General features: G+C 40.1%; 1 protein-coding gene and 1 long non-coding RNA gene across 3 annotated transcripts in view; one reads left to right on the top strand and one right to left on the bottom strand.

Moving 5' to 3' along the window:
• Positions 1 to 1,008: 1,008 nt before the first annotated feature.
• Positions 1,009 to 17,879, bottom strand: part of HOOK1 (hook microtubule tethering protein 1) — a 31,344-nt gene continuing 14,473 nt past the window's right edge. For both annotated transcript variants that reach the window (XM_083510288.1, XM_083510289.1), the window contains exons 9-22: positions 17,242 to 17,408; positions 16,184 to 16,324; positions 14,772 to 14,973; positions 13,785 to 13,895; positions 12,022 to 12,109; positions 11,881 to 11,941; positions 10,789 to 10,929; positions 10,173 to 10,266; positions 9,678 to 9,712; positions 8,494 to 8,576; positions 7,919 to 8,019; positions 7,148 to 7,249; positions 6,792 to 6,860; positions 1,009 to 5,714 (exon numbers count right to left, since the gene is read on the bottom strand). In XM_083510288.1, the coding sequence (XP_083366414.1) occupies positions 5,544 to 5,714; positions 6,792 to 6,860; positions 7,148 to 7,249; positions 7,919 to 8,019; positions 8,494 to 8,576; positions 9,678 to 9,712; positions 10,173 to 10,266; positions 10,789 to 10,929; positions 11,881 to 11,941; positions 12,022 to 12,109; positions 13,785 to 13,895; positions 14,772 to 14,973; positions 16,184 to 16,324; positions 17,242 to 17,408 (1,566 nt within the window). In that variant the 3' untranslated portion in view covers positions 1,009 to 5,543. The remainder of the gene's footprint in view (positions 5,715 to 6,791; positions 6,861 to 7,147; positions 7,250 to 7,918; positions 8,020 to 8,493; positions 8,577 to 9,677; positions 9,713 to 10,172; positions 10,267 to 10,788; positions 10,930 to 11,880; positions 11,942 to 12,021; positions 12,110 to 13,784; positions 13,896 to 14,771; positions 14,974 to 16,183; positions 16,325 to 17,241; positions 17,409 to 17,879) is intronic.
• LOC310710039 lies at positions 2,466 to 8,271 on the top strand. The gene is made up of 3 exons (XR_014527746.1): positions 2,466 to 2,526; positions 6,311 to 6,406; positions 8,158 to 8,271. It is a non-coding gene; the product is annotated as an uncharacterized lncRNA (long non-coding RNA).

Below are 17,879 nucleotides of genomic sequence, written 5' to 3'. Positions count from 1 at the left end.
CCCCTCTCCAGGCGACATTGCTCACTGGCTGTGCTGTTCAAACTGGAGAGCTTTTGCTTGGTTAGAATGTGTACTTTAATTGAGATATACTGTAGTGCCTTTTGCTTGCCCGGAGGATGAAGCAATGGGTCTGACTTTTGCAGAGCTGGAATGCAGCCTACTGTGCAAAAGTAACAGAGGTTTCTACACACCCATTACTTTGTTTGCTTGCAAGCTACTACATGCCTGCTGTGTCACTGACCGGGGAGTGGGAAATTATGCTCAGGAGCAACAGCATCACAGCCTTTGTAACAGCAGATCCTACCCCCACCCCACCCCACCCAGCCACAGGGTGGTGAATAGCTCCACAGTGCTTTCTGTATTCAAGCCAAGATTTTTGTCTGTGCTTGCTTACTTGTTCTGTAGAAAGCTAGCAGTTTCAAGAGTTAAGACATTTTACTGCAAGCAGATTATGAGTCATGGTGACATTATAAAGAGGCTTAGCAGCTACAAACAAGTTTCTGGCTACTCAGAAGCTGGCTACATCACTTCTTCCAGATGTTGCTTAACCACCCACATTTTAGGTGGGAGAGCAAGTGTGGAGGGACTGCATCACACTTGTAGAAACCTAGGCCACAAAGCACTGATAGAGGTGAGTGCTTGCACAAACAGAGGTTCAGAGACCCAAGATAACATGACACATGCATTCATCCAATGGCAATGCTCTGATGGCTCCATCTTGTTTGATGCAAAACAAGAAAACGTGTTATGATCTGCTTAGTTGCTGTGTAAAGCTCCTGTAGGATACATGGATTCAATACAAAGGAGGCACATGACAAAGTTTACAGTTATTGGTATACTGTGCTTCTGAGGTGCTTAATAATACTTATTTTCTGCAGCTCTCACAAATTAGTGTGTTTTGTAGTTTTGGGAGTGGGGGTAAACAGACTGCAGCTGGTAGGAGTATGCAGTGGGTCTGACAAGACTGTAACGCAAAGGGTGCTGATAAAATAACCAGAGACCACAAAATTAATGTCAAAAGGTTTTAATGTGAATATAAAAGAATATTTCTTGAATCAAGAGTAAAACCATGTTTACAAATTAGTGCAATTTCTTCCTCTATTTCTATACAGCCCATTTGCTTTGCACAGGATCAGACTTGTACACATCAAATAGATTAGACCCCGGCAAGTCTAACAGAAAACCTGAAGTCAGGCCTATTTATCCTTACTGAAGAAAAAACATTGGTATTGCTTACAATTATGTGAATCCAAGCAAATGGTTATTGTAGAAAAGAACACTTTTTATTAATGAACTAAAACTTTTCATTAAGTCTACTGCATGTTTTAGTCTGGTCGCATTCTTACAGAAACTTGTCTAAATGTATGCATGATTTTTAAAAGTTGGTGAAATCACATATCCCATAATTAGCCATAGTGTCAATTCATAAATTGTTATACAAACAAAGTGCTTTTACTCTAATGAAAATAAACATGCAATCAATACAGGGAACAAAGTGTTTAAGCACCACTTGAGGTTTTTACACAATCCCCACTGAAAGGAATGGAGATTGTGTGTGAGTAGTGATAGGTTTTGTCAATGATTGCCAAACACTGTACAACTTACTAAGCAGTAATTGCAGCCCAAACCTGATTAAAATATGACTGCAAGGTTTTGCGGGACCGACACTTGGTGAACCAGTTTCTATGCTACATTTTTAATTAATGAAGAATTACAGATGAAGGGTGATTGCAAGTTTCCATCAGCTCAAGTAAGTCTGCATCTGACATCAATTAATATTACTTTATTAGAGAGACTGCTTTTTCAGACATAGTGTGTATGCATCAACATTTTCATCCCATCTAAGCACAGCACATTTTAAGGACTTAACATAGATAGGTAACTCCTTTGCATTATGTTCAAATCAAAGAAATATTCCACACTAAGGCTGCAAATATTCCACACTAAGGCTGCAATCCTATACATACTTACATGAGAGTAAGTACCATTGAACTCAGTGGGGCTTACTTCTGAGTAGACATGTATAGTATTGCCCTGCAAGCAAAACACAAGAGAGACTAACTCAATTCATAGTTAAATAAAACCAGGAGAATCAAAATTCTGAATTCAATTGCTGGTGATCAAATAGCTGAATTTTATTACTCAAAGGAGGTAGTTTAAGTTTAGAAACTAAACACCAAGTAGTTCACCACAAATTCAGTTGCACACAATTACTACATAAAATTGCTATGGCTGCAGATTCACAAGTTTACCTGTGCAATAATTGAGCTGCTATGCCTCCATGGACACTCAGTGCAATCCAGTAGCATGAAAATATGCACATAAAGGGGTTGCCCACACATTTCCTCTGGCCAAACAGCCAAGCTTAGGAGCTGTGTATATAGCCTGTGAATGGTCAAGTCACATAGGTGGCAATGGGCACAATTTAGCAACAATTCTACCAGGATAGCTGAAAAATCTCTCTCTCTCTCTCCTTTTAGATTAATCCTTGTGAAGTTCAGCATTCTGAAAGATGGCTGCAAAATGGTAAGTAGTAACATTTTCTTAAACAAGTTGGGACTAAAAAGAACACATGGCAGTAAATATGCTTCTCTGCCAAAAAAACTCCCCATCGAGTTCCTCCATAGATGTCTAATTGAATTCACTGACATATCTACTTTGTCTCTTAGTTCGTTAAAGAGCTTAAACTTTCTAAGATTTACATGGGATGTGGCCCTCTGCTGACAGAACACTCTTTTTAATCCAGTAGATTGTGAGCAGAAAGTGAGGACAGATTAGATTTAAGATTCCCCTCTTCCTTCTGCAATCCCTCCAGAGGATTGGGAGTTGTAGTCCCAAAACAGCTGGAGGGCCAAGTTTGGCCATCACTGTAATAGAGCAATGCCAAACTACCACAAAAAAGTAATTTAAGATAAAGTACAGCCATATTTTTCTGGCTCTTTGACATGGAGGTAGACAGTACCAAGACACATATGCAGCAGAGTTGCATCAGCTAGCATCCAACTCAGCCGCTCAAGTTAGCTGACACCAAGTCCCATAGAAATTAGTCAGTCCTGGCTATTTATTTATTTTTTTAATTCACTGCTTACAACAGAATGTACAGCACAATCTAAACTATACCCACTTGGAATGGCGCTTGGACTGCAGCTTTAGTTGTTACTAACTTGAGCTGGATTGGGGCCTTGATGTTGACTTTCCTGTACTAGCAGTAGTTGTCATACAGAACACACTATAAATTAAAGCCACTGAAGAAAAGTATCCTATGTATGTGAATTGTTATCTGTGGAGACTACTCACTGCGACCATATTTGATTACAAGAATATAGTATAGTATCAAAACATTAAGCAACATGCTACAAAATTTGTATTCACCATTTCTCCCTACAAATTCAGACCAGGGAAAAAGCTACCAAAAACACAAGTCAGCAGGTTGAACAGAACGGTAAGAGCTTAATACCAAGGAGGTAGTCAACAGACATGAAATCTTGAAAAACAGCTTGAAAGACTGAAGGCTCAGACAGTAGCACACTATAACTTTACAGTGCTGGTATTAAGTATAGCACGTCATTAAAAAACAGAATTGTTAGACATTTGTAGTATCAGTTTCCACATAAAAGCATGTAATACTGTAGTCACATCATCAGATATTTTAGGCCAGTTTTAATAAAACGCTAAAATTTTTAAAGTCTAAGCTGCAGTTACTGATTATGTTAGTCCTCACCCCCCAAAAAACCCTGCAACTCAGATTACAGACTTCGTTTTATTTGCAGTAATGTTCAAGGCTGCATTACATTTTATAAACATAATTCTGGCCCATGTGCAAGTAACTTTTTAAACACAGAGTCCACCTTAAAAAATAACCATGCATTCCACCCTGTGAACATGCACTTAAGTCTGCTCTTTGTGTCTGGAATTACTGCTATCGGCCTAAATAATAATGTGCCTCAATTTTTAAAATTACAAAATGGCTAATTGCAACACAAAGTGCAATGGTCTACTTCATCAGATGCACAAAGTAAACAGCACACACAAACAACTGTGAGAATCTTCCCTACTGCTTTTGTTCTCTGACCTGATAATGATAGTTTTTAAATGTTAATAGCATTTTGGAAGGCTTTAAAAGCAACCCTAGCAGCTTCTTACTAGGTAACCTACTCCAGCGACTCACCGTTCTCTGGAATAGACTTCAAGCTCTTATTCTGCAAAAGATACAGCAACAAATGATGTCTACCTAATGCCATCAAGTTACTCCCTTGGAGCTCAACCCAGTACCTAGCCGTACCACAATGGAGGGCTAGACACACAAGTGTCTGGGGCATCTGCAGCCAATCCTCAGGAGCAGCATAGGATCAGAGCCTTCCTCTCACTGTGCCACAGCTGAACACACTGCATCCCTGCATGAGCAGGACATTACACAACAGAGACAAAAGCACACACCACTCAGTAGTCTGGGCTCAAAACCTACTAAGGAGACTTCAGTCAAGGTTAATTTTGCAACCTTTAAAAAGGCTGCAATTTTACGTTTTTTTAAAATAAAGACATCGCTAGTTGAGTGCAAATACATAGACATTTTGTCTTTCCTGAATCATTTTCATTACATAAAATGGCGATTTAAGGCTGCAGTCCAAACCCTGGCCAGGGGGCAGCAGAACCTAATGGAGTAGCAGTCCCACTGTTATATCTATAGCCCAGCAGGCAAAGAGCTGTCTCACCTTAGGGCTGGTGAAGTGATTAAGACTTCACCAGTCCGAATGATGCCACATCAAGGCAGTGTGGCTGGCTTGGATTCCAGTTCCTTCCAGGCCAACTGGCTCAGGTCCTCCCCACAACACTCTTTTTCAGGGTTTTCTATCGGCCAGTGACCCCACTGACGACACTCCTAGCTCCCCCCTCCAACCCCCCCCCCCAAGGGGTGTTTGGACTGCAGCCCCAGTAGTTATTACAAAACTGAATGGGAGTTCAATAAAGCTTGAATGGACTTCAGCAGAACTGCAGCATTAGGTGGACAGTCCTGAAATTAGTAAATCATTTTGGTTACAATTTGCTTGCAGTCAAAAATCCCGCATGCCATGAATGCTGAAAAATAATGATGTATTTTCTAATTTGGTCCTTGTTATTTTTGCAACGTAGCAGAAGGTCCGGGGGTGGGGGTGGGGGCGAGGATTACTTTTCTTTGTGCAGATGACAGTCATAAAACTGTACTCCCACTAAAATCAGTACACATCCTAGACTAAAACATTAAATAGAATTTTAAATAGGATGCCAATTTTGGTATTTATATATACATTATGAAGACAAATAAAACTCCTTTTGAGCTGTGCTTATCGACACATACCTCAGATCTGTTTAAAATCAAGAAAAGTAATTTGACATATGTTGCTTTTTATAGTCATCGCTGGCCAAATCGAATTTACCAGCCTTATGGGTCTCAGATGTAAAATAGCTGATGCCCAGCATCACAATCATGCTCTTCGTCAGGTAGTTAAAAACAAAAGTTACAAAATAAGTTAAGGACACTTTAGTGCACGAATATCCTCTGTGGTTTAATCTGATGTTGCAGGTGGTACTTTAACAGAAAGATTCCTTCGGGTATTGGTCACGTGCCGTTGCTGTGCAAGGAAAGAGCGCCCGGGTGTGCAGGGACCAGCGTCTTTGTAGGCAGCATTCCCACTTAGGAGTCTAGATTCCATGCCCAGTTTATGAAATGCTAAGCTCTGGAATGAAGCAAGATTAAACATGATTCCTTGCATTCCTTCCTGAAAACAGTTAAGAGATTCTGGCAGCTATTATAGCCACTATTACTCAAAATTATTATTCATACATATACCATTTTCTGAAAGAAATCATACAAAGTAGGACATTAAAGGTAAAGGTACGCCTGACCTATAGGCTGAGGGAGCCGGCGTTTGTCCACAGACAGCTTCCGGGTCATGTGGCCAGCATTACTAAGCCGCTGCTGGCGAACCAGAGCAGCATACGGAAAAGCCATTTACCTTCCCGCCGGAGCGGTACCTATTTATCTACTTGCACTTTGACGTGCTTTCGAACTGCTAGGTTGGCTGGTGCAGGGACCGAGCAACGGGAGCTCACCCCGTCGCGGGGATTCGAACTGCCAACCTTCCGATCGGCAAGCCCTAGGCTCTGTGGGTTAGACCGCAGAGGAGGACATTGAAAGTAGGTAATTTCGTATTTTAAATTTTGTAGATTATAAACCTAAATTTAGAATGCATATTATAAATCTAAAAGGAAACATTATGTATGATGACTCCACGGGGTTGTACATGATGCTGCTGCTCTACTTGCATGGCAGATTTCTGCTTGCGTAATGAAACCTCCCCTGCAGCCCCCACTGCCTGCCCACTCAAAAATCTTCTCCAAAGGAAGAGAGGAATGAAAATCCAATTGTGTGAGCAGAACTCTGTGCATGCAGTGCTGGATTCAACCCACCATCTTCTCAGAAGTCTGACTGGCTGCAGTGGTACAATCTACCAAGCTCCCCACCCATGCTACAGGACAACTTGCAAATATGTCAGAAAAGTGGGGTGGGGGGCAGTTGTTATGTAGCATTTAGCACACTGCTTATGCTAAATACATAGTGGTTACAGTACTACTAGAGATATGGACCATCTTCATTTCTCAACATAGAAAACAATCCCTCATTTCAATAAATGGGCATTTCTTAAATTTCAAAATTCAGTAATGGGTTTCTGACTATTTTGGCTTCTGAGAAGTATTAATACTTATTTTCACATATTCACTCTCTCACACAAACAAGACACACTTTAGCTTACCTTGTTATACCATGCAGACACAATTAACTTTTCTTCATGGTCATGTAGCCTGGCCAATTTACATTCTCCCTACAAAAAAATTACAAATTGTTAAGATATAGGCAAAGGAAATTATATTGGCCGCAACATTCAAAGTTAACCAAGTGATCCATGTTTACATAATTTTGTAAGATGCTTCATAAATCTCAATGAATACTGGAGCTTGTATTGAATGCTCTGTTCTCTCTATACTTTCCTACTATGTATGGTTATAAACAATGGTTTTTGAAATAACTGTTCTCCTGGCTCTTCTGTATAGCAGTTCCTGTAATTAAATTGGAAACAACATCCAGAGGAGATGCTAAAATTGTTCTTACCTCAAGTGCTTCAATTCTTTTATCTTTCTCTGTCAGCTGTTTCCTCAGCAACATGATTTCAGCAGATGCAGGATTTAATTTGGGGTCCAACGTTTTTATCACCTGCATAAAGATGAACATAAATTAATTTGGCAAACCTACCTCCTACCCAATCAAAATAATTCAGCAGTAAGATGTGCAACGCTTCATTAAAAAAACAAAAGAACCAGCACAATGTATTGTATCCAACTAAGTTAAGAAACAGACGAGACCCAGTAAAATTAATGGACCTACGTTAGTCATGCCAATTAATTCCAACAGGTCTGCTCTAACACTGGTTAAAAATGTCAACTATATAAAAGCACGTGTAAGCATTTTGGTTGATGTTGCTGAATGAAAGCTGAAACAACAGAACTAGAAAAGCTGAACACAAAATATAGAATGAATCCACCTTTAAACATGATGGTACAGGTGTACCTTGGATGCTGAACGCCTTGGTACTCTGATGTTTTGGCTCCCAAACGCCGCAAACCCGGAAGTGAGTGTTCCGGTTTGCAAACGTTCTTTGGAACCTGAATGTCTGACATGGGTTCCACGGCTTCCAATTGGCTGCAGGAGCTTCCTGCAGCCAATCTGAAGCCGAACCTTGGTTTCTGAACCTTTTGGAAGTCGAATGGACTTCCAGAATGGATTCCGTTCGACTTCCGAGGTACAACTGTAGTTAGCACGAGAGAGGGGCTACCAGTTCCAGATTTGTAGGGGAAAAAACCTGACATTTTAGAAAATACTCACACTTCTTGCTTTTTCCAGGTACATTTTATACCTCTCCTCCATCGATTTCATATCTTCATCTTTCTTATGCAGAGCTGCTTCCAGTTCTTCAATTTTTTGTGCTGTTTATCAGAAAACCAAATGTCATTATTAATGGAGACTGTGTCTTATCGAAGCCTCAAATAATTGATGAACATGAGTTGGGATACAGCAGGCTCCAGAAGGGTTCACAACCATTTAATTATTTCTATCCATAATAGGAACAACTAGGAGTTCCAGGCAAGTACCATCGAACGATAGCCAAGGAAGTCTGGCTTGTGGCGGCTTTTCTCTCTACTTTCACATGGAGTTTCATCATTGTCCTTCGAGAAGCACAGTATGACACCATCTCATGGACAGCAACTCAATCATTTAAGATTTAGTTATCAGAGCAAGAGGAAAAGGACACCATCTTCCCATGTACCAGGTACCGTTCTGCAGTATTTTACAGACTAATGGAATAAGATACCAAGCACGTAGCCTAGCCCAGGCATGAGGAGAAACTGTAATGAAACAATATTGGTGATAAAAATTAACATTCACATCAAATCACTCACCATTTTGATTTAGATCTGGCTGCAGGTCTGCAAGAAGCGCCTCCTTCTTCTGCAATTCATCATGGACTTCACTCAATTTTTCCCTGTAAGATTCAAAATCAGAGATCAGGCCACATCAGCATTTCATATTCTCACGAGCCCAAAATAGCCAGATAAACTGCTCTATACCAGATACAGTCAAACCTCAGTTGTCGAATGTAATCCGTTCCGGAAGCCCGTTTAGTTTCCGAAATGTTGCACAACTGAGGTGCAGCGTCTGATTGGATGCAAGAGCCTCCTGCACTCAAGCAGAAGCCACGTCGGACGTTTGGCTTCTGAAAAATGTTCAAAAACCGGAGCATTTACTTCCAGGTTTTTGGCGTTCGGGAGTCAAGGTTTGGCTGTATTACTATATTTTCAAAAACGAACTGGAAGCAAGAAACACTAACAAATTAGCTGTAAGGCAAACTATCCCAAATCAAATATATAAATTTTCAGAGCAGACACTTAGGAAACAGAAGATACTCAATGGTTTTCCAAGACAAATATTGTAGGTCTTGTCTACACAAAGAACTGGAAAGCTTTTTAAAAAAAGTAGTGAAGGTTTTAAAAAAAGTTGTTGGTATATTCAAACCTGCTTTTGGACAATATGCAATTTAATTGCTGCAGTTCTGAGTGACTACAGAACATTACAAATACCATGCTGGATATGGAGTCATGCAGGGGAAGACAAGTGAATGAATGAGATCATCAATCAGGCAGGAGCATTCGGTGGCGTCCTGGAAACAGGATCATAGGTACTGACTGAGACAGTGGGGGCAGGGCAGGGCTGGCATACCAGCAGAGCCAACCTGGTGCTCCCGCCCCACCCCAATCTCATACTGCCCTGCCCCCTCACAATCATGGTAAGTGGAAGTGACACAACTGCTGGCAGGCCAGTTCCATAGCACCACCCTACTGGCTCCTCCAACAGGGTTATGAAGCTGTCTGCTTGCATCAAGAATGTACAGTATTGCAGGGAGGGCTGATACGGGTTGGAATAACTTCCTTAATGCCCATGGCAGCATCACTCCCTCTCCTTCCACAGCAGGGAAGGGACAGAAGACATGAATCAACTTGCAAATAGTCAAAAAGAATCTCTCATGCTTTATGTTTACACACATACAGCACACTAAAATAAAGTATATGCTAATCTTGTAACTTACATATGTGCTGCTATCTTCTGCTTCAGCTTGCTGGACTATAAAAACAAGTAACATTTATTAGGTCTTATCAGTCATATACAGGACAGTAATTTATTCCCAACAGTAACCAGTTCTAGTAGCTGCAGATGACACACACAGGTGCTAGTTTAGTGCTTAATGATTGCTTCCAACAATGTAATGTTGGGAGGCCTCTCTCCAAAGATGACTTAAGCAAAAGGTGTTTTTTAATTTTCTTTATCGCTTATTCTTACCATCACTCAGGAGGACTAAAGAGATTGTTTTGCATGTGAAACTCAGATTCAAGTTCCCCACTTCCTTTTTTCAAAAGCTTTTTCTAATCATTTCAGAATGTTTGCTTTTCAGTTTGTTTTTACATTTTACATGGCTAAAGATATGTTTTCATTGTAAACAGAGCCTTCAGCAACAAAACCATGGTGCTAGGACAACAAACAGCAGGAAGCTGTATTATGAAAACTATCCCCATCTAATACCTACCCCTTCCCCTTCAGTCTTGGATTCTTGTTCCTGCAAGGTCTTCTGGAGGTCCTCAATCTGCTGCTGCAGCTCTCCAACCCGCTCCTTGCTCAGCCTATGGAGAAGCATTTTTAAAAGAACACAAATGTTATATGTACATCTAACAATCCAATTGCTAATCGTCAGAATTCAAGTATAAGAAATAAAAGAAGTCAACTTTCTGGCAGATTTGACAGCTGCTTTGTCCTTTTTATTTTGCGTTTTTGCACTTATTCGGTATTTATCATCCACTGCTTGTATGCTATATGTTTGGTTATGAGTCCTGCACCCATTCTATGGTAGGTTTCCCCCAAAAATCAGTCAACAAACTTTGGGTGGAAGTCAGTGTCACGCTAGAAGAATGTTCTGCCTGTGCAAGCACTGCAGCTTGCTAGGCGGAATGACCTCCCTGTTCCCACATGCCAGTTGGGGGAGTTCTCCCAAACCCCCATGGCCTGAGCCAATTTCAGGAGGCTTATAGCGGGGAGCAGAGAGGGGAAAGACCAGTCATGCAAGGGAAAGTCCTGGTGCAGGGCTCCAGCAGACGGGGTTCATTAGTCAAATCCTGCCCTTTTAAGTGGGGGGGGGGGGAGTATACCTGTTTTCAGTCTCTAATTCATTTATTGTCCGATGCTTTTGTTCTAGCTTCTCTTGAAGCTCCACAATTTGTTCATTTTCTGATCCCTCTTGTTGCAAGTGGAGCATCTTGTTTTCATGCTGCAGCCGGATGAACATTTCTCTGAGGTTCAAACACAAAATTATAAACAAAGGTGTTTTACAAGAAGTTTAGCTTTTATCAGTGGCATTTCCCCCACAAATATATATAACGAGGCATTCTACATTACAGTGTACAAGTATCAAGTATGGTTGTAGAACAGGTCATATGATATTATTTCAATTTCACTCCAGTAAAAAAGCCTTGACTCAGAAATTCAAGGCTGTTAATACTATAAAGTGGTACCTCATGTTACGGATGGGATCTGTCCTGGAGGCCCGTCCATAACATGAAATGCCCACAGCTCGCGATTTAGCATTTCTGCACATGTGCAAGCAGCAAAACCCAGAAGTAACACGTTCCGGTACTTCCGGGTTGCCATGGGACGTGACGCGAAAAGACGCAACTTGAAGTGGATGCAACAGAAGGTATGACTGTACTTTTACCTAGGAATAAGTCTCACTGAATTCAATGGCCCTTACTTCTGAGTAAGCATGCACCAAATTGCACTAAGTGGTAGTGATAGAACGGTTCAAGTACTGTAGAGCTTTTTAACACTCACTTCCTGCTTTAAAGCAGCTCCTAATTAAAAGAAAAGAAAAGTTTGAACACTAATATTAAGTTGGAAGGGGTGAAATCAAAGAAGCAGCTGGGAAGTGGGGCTGGATATCTTTTTCTCCAGGAAGGAAATTTAAAATGATATTGCCTTCTGGATTTGGGCCCTAGAAGTAAAGTTTCACACTGCAAAAAAATGTATGAAGTTGTCCATAAGAATCCAGTGGGACTTTCTATATGTCATTACAGGACAAGTTTAGGACAAGTTTATACAGTGAATGCATTATGAGATATGCAAGTTTAAAACATTCACTTTTTCCATTTATGGGAGTATGTCTTTTCAATTATTCAGTCACACTGAATAATTGAATAAGCTATCTACAGCTCTCATTCTGCAAACATTCTAGGCTCCTTTCTTACCTATATTCCACAGGCAGAATTTCAGCAGCAAGATTTTCATAACTTTTCACAGCAGATGCATCTGAAAAGATAATAGTAAAGTAATAAAGCTATCTGTAGCTTAAAGAATAACATGATTCCACAGGAAGGAAACACATATACCCGTTTGGTTCAGGTGATCCTGCTGCATCTGTGAACACCTGAGCTCTTCATTTGTCTCTTTCAGTGCATCACGCTGAACTATCAATCTCTGAAAATAAAACAAAGTTTAAGAGTGGTAAATGTGAAATGCATTTTTTTTTCTGTCTATGTTCTATCTGTTTTCCTCCCGGGGTGTCAAGTGAGGCTCCTGCAAAATTCCGAAATGGCTGCCCCCACCCCAAGTTCCATGGTGGCCCCGTGAGCATGCCACAAGGTGTGCTGGCATCAGACATGACACGTCTGCATTCCCCACAGCTTGCATGAATGAACTGCCACGGAAAAAATCCTGTAATGAGTCACTGCGAATTGGGCAGCTCCCAGTACTGGCACCACCACCAAGGTCTCCCCTGGTGATCGTAGAGTACAAGATGGTTGACATTTTTAAGTACTTTGGGTCCCAAGTAATTTTGGGCTTTATATGCTAGTATTGTCATGCTGGCCACATGACCTGAAAGCTGTACGCCGGCTCCCTCGGCCAATAAAGCGAGATGAGCGCCGCAACACCAGAGTCGGCCACGACTGGACCTAATGGTCAGGGGTCCCTTTGCCTATGCTAGTATTAGTACCTTGAATTAGACCTGGCAGCTCGCTGGGAGCCAGTGCAGTGTTTTCAGGACTGGTGATACATAGCTTCACTTAGCTCCTCCGCTTATCAGCATGGCTGCAGCATTCTACACTAGCAGCAGCCTACTGTCTTCAAGGGCAGCACCATAGATAGTGCATTACAGTACTCCAGACAAGAAGTTGCCGAACATGGACAATTGATACCAGGCTAGTTTCTTTTTATTTTTTTGTTAGCTTCTTTCTGCTGAAGCTTCCCTGCACTATAATGAGTACCACTCTAGAGAAACTCACAACATTCAGGTGTTTGAGGGACTGTAATGGATAAGGAGACCTGAAAACCTGAAATCTTACAGACGTTTCATTCCATTTTGTCTCACCTCAAATAGGTTGGGGCCTATAGCTGGTAGAAGGCTGGCAGAAACATTTACAAACACTTTAACTAAATTGACCTAAATATAAACCTTGGCTTTAACCAGAAAATCTGCTTCAACTAGGAATGGGAGCGAAATTAAGTTTAGTTCACGCTTAAAGGCGAATCTATCAAATTTGCAAATTCAGAAACAATATGAGAACTGAAGCACAGCCACCCTTCAAAACTTTGCAATGTAGCTCTCCAACCAAAATGTTTTTGACAGCACATGTATTAGGGGAAAGTACATAAAAGTGAATATGCTAGTGAAAATAACATGCAATAATACATTATATTAGGATAAATTGCTTGCAAAAAAAAAAGTTTTGACACTAGTCAAAACTGCATACAAAAATGTGTTAGGAGAAATGCGCACTATAATGCTAATGAATTTTCATGAGCTTTTTTTATAATTGCAAATTGCTGTAGAAATATGGAGAACTGAAGACTGGAAAAATGAGAAACTGAGCGATTTGAAACTGGCAGATCCTGTCAGCCCTGGCTTCAAGCAGTATATTTGCTGTGTTTAGCAAATCTCATTTTTATACTATTTAATAACTATTTTAATTCCAGCATTGCTACCTTCTGCCTCTCAATCTCTGCAGTTAAATCCCTTGAGATTCAGAGGGTTACATTACTTGGGAAGAAGAGAAAATGGTCCCCATCAATATGACATCCTACCTATCTTGCATCCCAGGTATTTGGAGAAAAACATACAAATACATTTCTATTACACTTTTAGAAGCTGTACCTCTTTCTCTTTAATTAACGCTTCATGCTTCTCTTCCAGTCGCTTCTGTTCAAATGCTAGTGTATCAGCTCTTTTGGATTCTTCAGAAAGTTTGTTATGAAGTTCTTGGACCTTGTTTGAAAAGGCAAACACATGTTGTCTTAAAGGGCTTCTAAATTGATTTATTTAAAAATTGTTCTAAGGGTGGGAGTGGGGAAGAAAGAATACCACCATCAGAATTTAAGTGTCATTTAACACAAATGCCTTCATGAGTTCTAATAACCAGGTTCTCCCTTTCAGCAACATTACAAACATCCTGTTTTAATCTAACAATGACTTTGTGTCCAACATTTAGCTGTTCATTTAAAACATTTCAGATGTACCCCTGACCACTATCTCTTTAGCAAGCAGACAAATACCACACTGTATCTTCAACTTCCAAGTCACCAGATTCAGCTGGTATCATTTGAATTCTTTAGTGGAATATTCTACAAAGAAATATCCTTTTAATTTCTTTGGAGCTAAGTACCCTGATCCAGCTGCTGGCTGTAGGCATGCAAACTTTAGTGGGCACACTCAGCACACTTATAGGGGTTGCGTCATTCATTTTCGTGACGGGGCAGCTCTCTGTGTGTTCTTCCATAAACACAGAGTCCACCTCTGCAGTGGAGTACACTTCTAGGATTCAAAAGGAAAACAGAAAAAGGCCTCACAACAATATATTTGGATTTAATACATGCGAACTGCTGCCCCTGTGCTGCCTCTTTAAAGATACGAGGGTAAATATTGGAGCCACTGTGCACTGGCAAGTGTTCCATTGGGGGAAATAACATACCATATAAATGTGTGGCAGGAATGGAAGCGGCTGCAAATTTGGGGTTGGCATGGTGGCGAGGCTTAAATTTACATTTGAATCAATTCTGATCCAAACACCACAACTTTTTAAGAGCTGAAATAATAAGGAAAAACAGAAGTACAAACAGGATGTGAGCAAAGCTTATCTCTTACCTGCCTTTTGTATGTTTCTAGCTGTGCACGGGCTGCGTTGGCTTTCTTCAGCTCTTCCTCTAGGCTAACGGTATTGTGCATATACATCATATTTGTTTCCTGAAGCGATTTCACCTGTCTGCGAAAGTCATTCAGGTCCTCCAGTTTTTTGCGGTAAACCTCAACGGTTGACTCCAGCTTGTTTGTCTTGTCAGCAAGCGTCCTGTAGGAGCAAAGCGTCCTGTGTGTGTCTTTTTCAGAAATATGGGCACTACAAAAGTTGAGTTCTTTAAAAAACCATGTCTCTAACTGCTTCTAGTGCCCAAGAGTAGAATGTGAACTAATGGGACAAACATTCATTGTTTAGAATTTTGTTTTTCATAGAATTATACAAGCCATGGGGCTCAGGCAGAGAAAGCTCCCAGTTGAGATATTAGGACTTTTCAATTACATAACACTATTTGATGGCGATAAATCCTCAAGCAGAATTCATGATGGATTGCCAATGTAAATGAAATATGCATATGGGCCTCAAGAGAAAGGTTAGGCCTCTGTTCTCAAAACGGGTTATTACACAAAACAGCTGTTGTACAACAACAAATACAAGAGCAGGCAATATTTTTTTCTACATCCTCTCAGGCTTATGCTAGAGCTGATGATGGGTGGAGCTGGAGACAAAAGAGTTCCGGATTAACAGATCTAGAATAAAGACGGCCCTGCTTCAGTTGTCACTATGGACCCTCAGATTAGCATTCTCAATCCTATTCAGGTAGACTCTGAAGCAAGTTCCCACTGGGTTGGATAGGGTTACCTTCAACAAAGTATACAGAATGTTTTTTTTAGTACAACATGCCAATAGAGCTTGCTCCCTCTCCCTCTCCCTCACACACACTTCATGGGGTCTCCACTTACTGTTACTGAATCAGGATATAAGAAACTCAGGTAGCCAATATTTTGGTGCAACATGGAAATGGAATCAGTAAATTTATTTATCCTAATAAAGTTTAATCTATGGTATAACACTAAACAATTTACCTTTGCTTTGACTCCCACACGATTGTGGGAAATAGGATATAGTGGTTGTGAGATATTACTTTTCATGGCGTATAAGGTATCCTATTTTCTTAAGTTATCAGTTACATGCATGAAGACATATAAATAAAAAATCCATGATAACATCTCTTAGTTCTTGGGATATTTTTCATTTTCAGGACTAGGACATTAAATATCACTTAGAATAGTATTGGCAGCTTCAGTGATACAAACCCTTAATTAACATGTACTATATTACAATGTAATGTTCTCTATTGATCTCTTTAAATTTGCTCATTCATGCAAAATAGAGTACTGCAGTTTATAAGAACTCCCAAGCTTTTTCAAACTGTAGCACTGACACAGCCTTCAGCAGGAGTGAAATTTGATTTTTAGCATACCTAAGAACATCAATCTCATCTTTTAGAGCCCTTGATTCTTCTGCCAGAGAGGTCAGTTCATCATTTCGATGCTGAAGCTCAACCAGTTGTTTCTCAAGTTCTTCACAATGAACACGATAATCATCTTTTGCAGTTTCAAGCCTTTACATAAACAAAATAGGATTACTGAAAAGATTTCCCATTAGTCCCTTCTTTAAACACAAGTCATGTGTATTCTTTTACCTTACTGCACGCTTATTGCAGTGGTGGAACAAGAATATTTAACAGTGCTTTATCATGCAAAGGGCATTTACAAAATTCCTTATGCACATGAATACAAAGGACAAGTTTATATAGATTGGCTGTCCTGTCTAAATAACAACATTTTTAAAATGTAGGTTTTGCATCTAGTCTGTTCCTAGTCTACTCATAAATTAGATTAAGATTATGGATAAACTAAAGCTATTAAGACATAAAATAAAAATAAATAAGATAAAACAACATAATACAATAATTAAAAGCAGCATAATTATGGTAGATAGGGCCACAATAGTAGGGGGAAGGATATTTCCTTTGTCAACAGCCTGGTGGAAAATGTATATATTTTTTACACAAGGCAAGAAGAAGAAGAAGAAGAAGAAGAAGAAGAAGAAGAAGAAGACGACCACCAAGTAGTCTCTCTAGCTTTTCTACAGATTGCATTCCACAGCTTAGGTGGAACCACTGAACAGGTGGTATCATTGATTCCTAAACTATGAACTGCCCTTAGCGGCAGAACCCTAAACAAGGCCTCTTCAAGAGATATTCACGAATGAGCAGGTAAATATGAGAGCAGGTATTCCACGAGCACACTTGGCCCAGGCTGTTCTGACTTTATAAGCAATGCCACTGCAGCTACACAAAAAATAGAGTAACATGATAGGACTGGTTTACTTCTACTAAGAACAATCAGGCTGCAGTTTCTGTATGAGTTGTAGTTTCTGAACTGTTTTCAATGACAACACCACAGAGTGCATTAAAGGAGTCCATTTAAGAGTTTACTGGAAGTGATAGGGCTATCAAATGACAACAATCCATACCTGAAATTTTCTTCCTGTAGTTGCTCTAGTTGCATTTGTGCATTGAAATACTTCTTTGCAACTGCAGTATTTGTATCATCAAGAGAACCATCCAGCTGGTCCAATCTGTCATTCATAATCTCATTTTCAGACATCAAACTGCTCTTTTCTTCTTGAAGGGCAGCTACCTAAAGAGGTAGAACCCACTTCAGGATTATGGTTCATCCATCAAAACAGCTGACAAAAATGTACAGGTAACTGACCCCAGTGAAATAATGTGTTTCACAGACAAAGTGCAGCTTAGCAGCAAAAAAGATTTTTAAGTGGTTGCCTTTGCTAAAGTTTTGTTATCTTGTATTAAATTATAGCATGCTTGTTTTTATGTACATAATCAAATTTTGTAGAAGCAAGTCCCATTGATTTTATTTCAGTGGATTTGTGTCTTTAGGGCTTTGGGCTTAGGCTGAGTTCCAAAGTAGATCTTCAGTTCATAAGACAGCTACTGCCACTGTGCTCTTACCCCAGACAGTTGTAGTAAAACCTTTCATGAGACAAAAAGCCTAATCACTCAGGCTTCCATATGCTTATGAGCGGCAATTCTACTGCCTTGTGAGGCTCAAATTCTTGTGTTGCTCTTTGCAAATCTACACACGGAACTG

This window comes from Podarcis liolepis, assembly GCF_965112155.1.
Source record: "Podarcis liolepis genome assembly, chromosome: 6".
NCBI lineage: Eukaryota > Metazoa > Chordata > Lepidosauria > Squamata > Lacertidae > Podarcis > Podarcis liolepis.
The sequence above is the reverse complement of the archived record's forward strand: the minus strand, read 5'-3'. Positions and strand labels throughout refer to the sequence as shown.